This window comes from Camelina sativa, chromosome 7, assembly GCF_030686135.1.
Source record: "Camelina sativa cultivar CO46 ecotype springtype chromosome 7, ASM3068613v1".
NCBI lineage: Eukaryota > Viridiplantae > Streptophyta > Magnoliopsida > Brassicales > Brassicaceae > Camelina > Camelina sativa.
The window spans coordinates 31,728,988-31,739,480 of NC_141886.1; the positions used below are offsets into that span (position 1 = coordinate 31,728,988).

Below are 10,493 nucleotides of genomic sequence, written 5' to 3' on the forward strand. Positions count from 1 at the left end.
TTTCGAAACTCGTGCAGATTAACGTTAAATTGCAATTATATGATGAAGACGTCAATGAGGCTAGCTAAAAAAAAAAGTCCGAAAAAATAAATCGATACACGCAAATTATTGAAGAGACGTTTTTCTTTATATATTTATACCATCTCTAAAAAATGGTTACTTTTAGAAAATTCAACGTATTTGCAAATACGGAAGTCAAATACTTCTCTATTGATCTACTATTTGTTTGTTTGTGTGTTTTTTTCTTTTCTTTTTGGAGTTCTTTAATTTTAAGAAAAGAATTAACCTCCCAAGTGTCTCCCAAGTCTATACTTTCACAATACTGATACCTCCGGCAACTTGTGCCACGACCTTACAGTCGCGAAAAATAATACAACAATGAGCAGTTCCAAAAGCAAACAAAAATATAACTTGTAATCACCTTCACGTTTTTATTCTTTTAGGCGTACTTATTTAATGATCTCATGTAACCTTCAGTACAAATGACAGGTTACTACAAAACACGCTAACGAACGTCTAGAATGAGAGGCCGGTTAGGATTACATATTCAAGTTTCGGAAACAATATACTAGACACAACATTTAAGAGGTTGGACCGTCTTGTTAGGGACAAGCTCCTTTCTCGGCAACACAAGAAATGATTTTCCTATCTTATGGCCCCGTTGGCTGATCTTTGTTTTTTTTTTTTTTTGTCAAACAAACTAATCGAACCAAAACAAAGTTTTTCCTTTGTTTTTTACTTCTTTGGCGAAGAAAAAATTCGAGGAGCTTAACAAGTTGTCACTGATTACAATTCTTCATTATTTTTAGTGAAATTTACTTTTATAACGAAAATAAAATAACTACAAATGACAAAACCGTTTGTCCGAGAAATTCGTGTGAGTTACGAAAGCGTTTGATGTTTATTCCCTTTAATAATTTACTGTTTGAGTAATAGTACCGACGAAGGGACACATTCAAACGAATACCATGTCACCATTTTCAGATGTTTTCAAGATACCACGTGTCTTGCCTTTTTTAGTATGACATGCCTACACTAGATAAAAACCAAGTTAGACGTCGTTTGTAGTCTCCTGAGGCTGGAATTTATATCCCCAACCCCTGCAAGCTGCAATATCTATTTGTCTCTCCCCCTTCCACTTTAGTAATTGAAGTTTATAGCAATTGAGAAGAAGATACTGCTGCAATCTTATATATTATAACCTCGGGTTCAACTAAATCAGCGATCACTCTTTGACCCCCACTAGCTCAAATGATCAAACAAAGTGCACCCTCTTGAAAGATCTTTTTCCATTTCACCTCAACACATTTAAAAACAAAACAAAATTCACTTTTCTGATTAATTATGACGTATTTACAAAGTTTTTGGTAGACAAAAAGAAGCCAATGTCATGGTCACACTACTTTATATATATATATATATATATATATATAACTTGTTAAAAAAATATTATCAAAAGGTATTTTTTGTGTGACAACATAGTTTATGAAAAACTATATATAGACCACAATTATACATAATTTTTTTTATTTTAGTTTATAACAAATTCATACAAATATCTTATAAACAAACCCAAATATTTTCGATATGCACTTAAAAAATACCCAACAAGTATAAAAGTTGTAATCACACACAGAACGAATACACTTCAAAATTTATTACAACGAGTTTAAAAGTTGTAATCACACAGAGAACCAAGAAAAGTTGTATTGGTTCGAAATCTTTTGTAATTATTCAATTAAAATACGGGTATTTTTGATTTTTACTAATTTTAGATGAGTTTATTTTATCCAAACTCTCCAGAAAAATTTATCTAAAAATTCAGATTTTTTAGATGAATTTAAAAATCAGATTTTTTAGATGAGTTTTGATATCTAATCCAGTTCATGTTCTTAATTGTCACTAAATGAACAACACCATATATCTGCGTCTAGATACTGTGTCTGGTTCACCAAACAAACAAACATAATCTTATGCTTTATACACCATGAAATAATCCGACCCGTTTTTTATTTAAAATATAAAAATACACCATAATATTTAATTACTCCTAAACGATAAACCAATAACAAACCAACATGCATAACGGAAGAATAAATAAATCAATTCTAATTTATTATAGATAAATTATCAACCATAACGAACAAGCAACCTAACAAGTTTCTAACCATGTTCCAACAAGAATAAAATAAACACAACATAACAACCGAGAGCCTAGATCATCTTCTTCCTCATCGCCATGATTCTACGTCACATATTACCTGCACCACAAACATAATGAGATGCGTGAGTATTACCAAAAATACTCAATGAGGCGATTCTCCCATCTACGAACTATACACACAAGCAAATCAATCGCTCAAATATGGTCACACACTCCCATTATCAAGCTGATTCTAATAACAAATATAATCAGGATAGAGACTCTCCACTTGCCAGAACAGCCAAACTCGTTCCTACAACCAATCACAACAACAACCGAACCTTGAAACCAAAATACCAAAAAAAACAAAAAATTACAGTCGCAAAAACAAAACCCTAAAATAAAAACCAACCGTTAACTATCAAATCCCTCCCGTGAAAAGTTACCACTAGACGTCACGGAACTTCCCACAAAATCTTTTACCGATCAGGTAAGAGACGAGACCAAGATCTCAGTTAGAACCCCTGATGGTCCTTGCTCACGTATGAGAAAACGTGTCCCACAAAATTGCTAATAACTCAAGGAGTTTAAACTCCTCTGTAAAAAAGAGCATCTACAAAAAAAGCTTATGTACAACTCTTTTAAAAAATCATTACTTTAGAAAACGTTATAAGCAATCGAATTATTTTCTCCCATACTCTAACAGTTCTGTCTCCTTTGTCTTACACACCAAAGTCGAGGTTTCTCTCTTCTTCCTTTCCTTCGCGCCCAACGACCAAGTCTCTCTATCTCTCTCTTTCTCTCTGCAGCAGCAACGACAAAGAGTAACACACAAAAGAGAGGAGACATCAAAGCTTATATAAAAGAATTAGGGTCTTTTGGTTTAACTTCATTAAACTAGAAATTAGTTAAACCAATAGTTAATTAAAACATCCTTTTGGTTTAATCAATAAATTTACCAACTTTATAAACTAACAATAATTAAACTGAATTCACTTTAATTTTCGATACAAACTCCAATATTTTATATTTTTTGGGACACGGGCATTACGCATCACTTCTTCGCGCTTCATAAAATCATTTGCCTATATATTAGAGAGAAAGATCATAAAATCCCTCTCTCATACTTTCTCTTTCTCATTTTTCTGAAAAGTCTAATTTTATAATTACTTTTCAAAAACCGTCCAACACCAATTCACTCTTTTTGATATCTCTATAAGTTTAATACTACTATCATGTGGCATATTACAAAATTGCCATTACATTTTAATTAATTTAATAAATGACAAAAGAAAAACTTATATTAGTTAAAAAATAATAAAAAAAAATATTTTCAAAATTATTTAATAAAACTATTTAACATATTCTATTTATTGTTTTAGATATCTTAGAAAACAATAACAAAATATTTAGAAACAATTATAAAATTTAATTTTATTTATAAAACTAAGATTAAATATTTGTATTCCTAAATTGTTTAATAATGACAGATATATTTTAAAACTAAGATAAAACATTGCTTATATTTTTAAAATATCTCTATATACTTATTTAAGCAATGTTGTTACAATTTTTAACAGATTTGATGTGGCATATTACGAAAAATGATATTGCATTTAATTAATCTAATAACTAACAAAAAAAGTTTATATTTATACTTGATATCGAAATTATTTAATGAAATTTAACAGATTCTATTTATTGTTTCAGAAATCTTAGGAAACAATAACAAACTATTTATTTGGCTGAAACTTATTTTTTTTATACACAATATTCACTATATAAACAATACTAAGTGTATAATATTGACAATATACATGTACATAATCTAATTGTATCTTTCACATAAAGTTAATATATAATAACATGTTATACCAATAATTGCAATGATGTTAATATTAACACCCATCACTTTTGTAAATTTGATATATTAAGATCTCTAAACATAATCACATCAATTTGTAATACCAGATCACGGGTCAATACATATTTTGTTGGATTTTTTTTATAGATTTTACCGAATTTATAATTAACGAATTTGATATTACACCCAAACCAAAATAGTAATACCGACTACGGATCGAATTATGAATATGAAATTAAATAAATTAAATATATAATATTATAAAATATATATAATAAATATTTTTTTTTACTATTATTTCGTAACAAACAAATCTAAATTTACGTAAATATTTTTTCACGCTAGCATGGTTTACTATCTATTTTAATATTAAATATAAAGTACAGATTTTTTTTTTCAAGAAATAAAAAATCCAAATGTCGCTGAGCATTAATCCATCAAATCGTTATTCTCATTAGACGTTATTATTTAAATTATTTTTTTTGTTCACTCATACTATAAAGCTGTATTAATTAAGGACTTGACCATCTTCGGGTCACCGGGATATTTTGATACCTAAAGGTAAAGCTGGCATAAGATTTTATTGTTCAAATTCAAACATTCAACTTTAGAGAAAACAAAGGATAGTGGTGGTGTCAGCTTGGCGGAGCATGCCTGACATGTGCATCTCATCAATTCTCCTTTATGTTTGTATCCGCGCACTTGGATCTATATTGTTTATCTTCACGCATGGTTTTTAACTTTACTACAAGAAATTATAAAAGCATATATATAAGAGAATATACAAATAAAAAGACAAAAGTGAAAACAGGAGAATATGGATAAATAGTGAAGACAAGACACTTATTGTCTTGCCCATGAAACGTCTAATGGCAAACTCCAGTATCTTTTATAACGATAATGAGTCCGATTATGAGAGCTCTACCGCCGGACCAGACTCAAGTCGCCGCACGAGCTGGCTGAGCAGCTCTTTCACGGCCAGCCCTAGTTGTAGCTCAATATCTCATCTAAGTAACCATGGCTTCAACAACCACAACAACCAATCAAAGCCTCACAAAGCCAACCAGGTCCCATGGGAAGCTATGGCCAGGCTACGTCGCTGCTGCGGCCGTGCAGTAGGGTTAGAGCATTTTCGACTTTTAAAGAGGTTGGGAAGTGGTGACATCGGCAGTGTTTACCTTTGCCAAATACGTGGAAGTCCGGACACTGCGTTTTATGCCATGAAAGTTGTTGATAAAGAGGCTGTGGCTGTTAAGAAAAAGCTTGGAAGAGCAGAGATGGAAAAGAAGATTTTAGGCATGCTTGATCATCCTTTTTGCCCTACTTTGTACGCAGCTTTTGAGGCTTCTCATTACTCTTTTCTCGTTATGGAGTATTGTCCCGGCGGTGATCTATACGCCGCCCGCCTCCGCCAACCATCTAAACGTTTTACTATCTCTTCCACAAGGTCCTCCTCCCCACTACACTCCCTTTCTTTCTTTAAACCATGCATGATTAATCAATCTCATTGTTGTGAAATATTTCATTTGTTTTTGTTTGCTTTTGTAGTTAGTGTGTTCTTTTGAATGTGAACCACAGCTTTTTTATATAGTTATACTGCAATACTATACTATAAAGTATAAACTAATGTGTTTTTTTTTTGGACTTTTTTATTTGATTAACGAAGTATAAACGAAGTTATTATACTAAACTTATTGACTAGTTGTATATGTTTTCGTGATTGTTAAAATCTTTCATGTAAAAAGAAAATGAAAAATAAAAAACAAAATTATTTTGGAAATTGTGAGTTTTTATTATGTTTTTTGACGTTAGTGTTTGGTTGAACAATTTACATTTAATGTTTGCTTTCTTATCCACATCGATAATTTAGACGTAGGTTCTAGATTGAAATCTTCAGCTACAAACATAAACCTCTTTTCTTCACATTAAAATTACAAAAAAAAAACATAAACCAATCTTTAATTCTACTAGTAACACATATATGTATGTATATATTAATAGGTTTGCATAGCTTATTACTTAGTATATCTAATAACTAATTACCAAATGTTTAATAAATTAAGATAAATATGCAGGTTCTACGCAGCAGAAACTCTGGTGGCCTTAGAGTATCTCCACATGATGGGAATAGTGTATAGAGATCTAAAGCCAGAGAACGTGTTGATCAGAGAAGATGGTCATGTAATGCTGTCAGATTTCGATCTCTCCTTCAAATGCGATGTCGTTCCACAACTCCTCAACGATAACGACCGTGACCGTGGCCATCAAACTGATGATGACGACGTGAGCATCCACCATAAATGCTCCACACCTTCTTGCACCTCTACTCGATTAAACCCTGTCATCTCCTGCTTCTCTCCTACTTCCAGTAGAAGAAGAAGAAAGAAGAATGTTATTACAACAACAATACATGAGAACGCAGCTGGTACTAGTGATACTACTGTGAAAAGGAACGATGTTTCAAGAACGTTTTCTCGATCACCTTCTTCTTGTTCTCGTGTTTCAAATGGACTTCGAGACATCTCTGGTGGATGTCCATCAATTTTCGCCGAACCAATCAACGCTCGCTCTAAGTCGTTCGTGGGAACACATGAGTACTTGGCACCCGAAGTAATCTCAGGTATTTTGCTGACTTTATTAGACCTATTGTTATTTTTACTTTTTTTTTTCTTTACATATATATACGCTTAAGTGAATGAAGAATGCTCATTGATTTGAAGTTAACAAATACCGAACCAGTTATTGAAAAACTACAGGATTATTTAGTATTTACCATTAACCTTAGCATTAAGTAGACTAGACACGGAGCATAGAAATATATTTTTAACCATTTTAAATACACTGTGCAACAACAGTTGTTTTGAGTTTCAGCCAAACGCAAGTTCCATTTTGTTTTTAGTTAATCTTGTTGTTGTTTTGTTAGGGCAAGGACATGGGAGTGCAGTAGACTGGTGGACTTACGGGATATTTCTGTACGAGATGATATTTGGTACGACACCGTTTAAGGGGGAGAACAACGAGAGAACGTTAGTAAACATTCTGAAAACACCCTTGACATTCCCAAAGGTTGTAGTGAGTAGCCCTAAAGAGTACGAAGATATGGTGAGTGCTCAAGATCTTATTATTAAATTACTAGTGAAGAACCCTAAGAAGAGGTTAGGGAGCCTCAAAGGCTCTATTGAGATCAAAAGACATGAGTTCTTCGAAGGTGTAAATTGGGCACTAATAAGGTCGATAAAGCCACCTTGGGTCCCTAAAGAAGAGACTAGTCGCAACACTAAAGGTCATAATGGCAGCGTTAATTATTATCTGCCACCGCGGTTTATGATGAGTAGGAAGGAAAGAGATGAGCCTTACCATTTGTCTAATCATTTTGATTATTTTTAACTTTAGGATATATCGAAACGGAGAAAAGTTTTTTTTTGTTTTTTTTTTTTTTTTATGTTCTTTCCTTTTGCAATGATATGGTTTTATTTACAAGTAGTGGACGTGTAGTTTCATATTATTTTGAGTTCCATGCGATTATTGTGGGATGCAAATTGTAAATGATTAGGTGAAAATAGGTTATTTGTAACTGATCATTTACTAGTATTTGCTTATAAATTATTTTCAGTTTTCAAAACATTAATTTATATAGTTAACAAATAATATAGGACATAACTTTGCTAATATTTTAACTAAAAATCAATATTATCATGTGCTGTAAAAAATAATCAATAGCATCTTTTGTAATACTTAAATTAGCGCTACAATTTATTACAATGTAGCTCTAACATGGCTATTGTTTTATATTATACTAGATTTTAATTTGCGGTACACCGTGGAGCTATATTTAAAAAAAATATAATTTGTTTAATAAATTAACTATATAGTTAATATTTTGTTTTGTATGTGTCAGGACAAGTTATTTGTAACTAAAATTTTTAAAAGTTTAAGTTGTATATGTCTATTACTCTAATATTGATAGTATTAACAAAAATAATGAAATAATTTTTTATCTTGTACCACCGAATTAATGATATTCTGAATTTTTTATAATATACTCAAACATGTACCGCTATATAACCTCGTTCCGTGATATTTTAACTCGGAGTACACTGCAAGACAAACTTATTTTTCTTTAACCTCGTCCATTGATAATAGTAAAAAATAAAATATTATTAATATGATACTTCAATACACGTTTAGTCTTTATTTTACTATCTTAACAACACCAATATAAAATATATCGAATCAAACTAATTTAATTTAGATTATATTAAACAAAAAATTTGTGTGGTATACCATAGGTTATATACTAAATCGCTATAGAATTAACAAAATAGTAAATTAATAAAATTAATACTTCCTTTGTTTCATAATATATAATATTTTAGAGATTTATTTTTGTTGCAAAATATAAGATGTTTTCGATTTTCAATGTAACTTTTAGATTAACTTAATATTTGATTAATATTTATATTACGCATATTTATGATTGGTTGAACATTTTAAAAATAGTCTATGTATTTTACTTAAAATATTTTTTATTTTAAAATAGAGGAAGTATCAAAATATTATATTAACAAAAAATTAAAATAAAAATTTATCTGTAGTATACCACTTGTCGTAATCTAGTGCATTTTAAAATTACTGTTCTTTACTACTAGTGTAATTATGGATACAATAATGATTTCACTCACTAGAATCACGACCGGAGATTTTGTATATGGAGACAATTATGATTCATCCTGGAAACTAATGATGGGAAAGTTATTAAATTATATATTTCTCACTCCTTTTAGAGGAGAAAAAAGCCAAAGTGTATAGCCAAAAAGAAAGAATTGTAATGATACATCTGTATTTGATGACTTTAATTAATTTGCCTACGGCCGGAAAAAAATGTAAAAAAAATCAAAGCCACAAAATTATTTATTGAATTTTTTATACTTTAATTGTGAGAGTTATATAAAAAAAAGGGGAGTAAAGTTGGTCTTCTGTATGCATGCGTAGCAAAGCTTTCACCAATATCCATTTAGATACTTTCGAACATATTATACGCTCTCTGAAAGTCAAAAGACTTGCGATGTGTTTCTTCCAAAAACCAAAATTGTTTGCATTTTATGGATTGCGAATCTATAGCTGCCATGCTGTATAGGCCTGGGCGTTAGATATCGGCGGGATTCTAACATACTCATTCATGAACTTTTAAAGTTTGTTTTATCAAGATAATTTTTTTGTCATATTAAAATATTTAATTTTAATAAATAAATGTTGTATTAAAATATTTTATTTGTTTTCTTAATGATATATTTTCTTTTTTTAGATAACTAAACATTATTCATATTTGTTAAGATACATACTGATTGACCCATCTTTTTGTTAATCATTTCATAATCTCATTATAATTAACTAATTTTCTCAATTTAAACATGCCGACAATCAATGCAGAATCCATCATAAACCAATTGAAATGCATAAATAATTAAATCAGCAATAATCAAATAACCAGCAAATGTCACAAATAATTAACCAAGTCGAACCAATAAATCTAAACCGATAAACCAACAATCTAACAAGCATGCAGTTCAGCAATAGTTCCAACCAGCTTGTCGCGTGGAGGCCCAAAGCTTTCCCATATTTGTTTTGCAGACAATATCTTATTTGTTGATGCTTATGTGACACATATAAGAGTAATATAGAGGGTGCTGGAAAGATTTGTGTTGGGCGGATCAAAAGGTTAGTTTGGAGAAATCAAAGATAGTTTTCTCAAGCAATGTGAGTCAAGCCTTAGAAAAACTAGTTAGTGATGAGAGTGTAATTAAATCTACGCGAGATGTGAGAAAATATTTGGGCATGCCAGTTTTACGGAAACATATTAATAAAGAAACTTTTGGAGACTTCCTTAAGAAAATCTTATCACGGTTATTAGGTTGGAAAAGAGGGTGTCTGAGCTTTGCGGGAAGGCTGACCCTTACCAAAGTGTACTCTCGTTGATTCCAGTGCATGCAATGAGTATGATCTCTCTTCCAAAATCTACGCTTGCATCTCTTGACAAAATTTCAAGATCTTTTTTATGGTCAGCTGGACATAACAGAGGAAGCAACACTTACTAAGTTGGAAGATAGTTTTTCTCCCATACTGTGATGGAGGCTTGGGGATAAGGTATGCACCGTATATGATTAAAGACCTGCTAGTTGGGTGAAAGATAAGTGGTGGTTGTTACGAGCATTCTAGTATTTGGGCAAGAGTATTGCGAAGCAAATATATAGTGAGAGATGTTCATGATCATTTATGGATGGTTACTAAGAGTAATTGTTAGTCAACATGGAGTAGTGTTGGAGTTGGTATATGAAAAGTGGTGGTTCCATGTGTCAGGACCTGATGGGTTATGGGATATGGACACACGATTAAGCTATGGGCTGATAGGTGGCCATCTACTAAAGTACTAATGGAGGTTGCAACAGGGAGTTTACTAGTAGGAGCTGACTTTATTCGGGATCAAGA

At 31.3% G+C, this 10,493-nt stretch overlaps 1 protein-coding gene across 2 annotated transcripts; it reads left to right on the top strand.

The window, feature by feature from the left end:
- The first annotated feature begins 4,746 nt into the window (after positions 1–4,746).
- Positions 4,747–7,631, top strand: LOC104703488 (protein kinase PINOID 2-like). Of its 2 annotated transcripts, none has more exons than XM_010419514.3 (3): positions 4,747–5,454; positions 6,083–6,627; positions 6,931–7,631. In XM_010419514.3, the coding sequence occupies exons 1-3, from the start codon at positions 4,865–4,867 to the stop codon at positions 7,392–7,394; spliced, it is 1,599 nt and encodes a 532-aa protein (XP_010417816.2). In that variant the 5' UTR covers positions 4,747–4,864; the 3' UTR covers positions 7,395–7,631. The 2 variants fall into 2 exon arrangements, with proteins under 2 accessions (XP_010417816.2, XP_087313687.1); XM_087457561.1 differs by having other exon boundaries at positions 4,861–5,454; positions 6,071–6,627.
- Positions 7,632–10,493: the final 2,862 nt, after the last annotated feature.

Bases quoted from the DNA above. Each gene is read 5' to 3' on its own strand.
- LOC104703488 (XM_010419514.3), top strand. From the start codon at position 4,865: ATGAAACGTCTAATGGCAAACTCCAGTATCTTTTATAACGATAATGAG. The intron at 5,455-6,082 runs GTCCTCCTCCCC...ATAAATATGCAG, and splicing joins TTTACTATCTCTTCCACAAG to GTTCTACGCAGCAGAAACTC. The intron at 6,628-6,930 runs GTATTTTGCTGA...TTGTTTTGTTAG, and splicing joins GGCACCCGAAGTAATCTCAG to GGCAAGGACATGGGAGTGCA.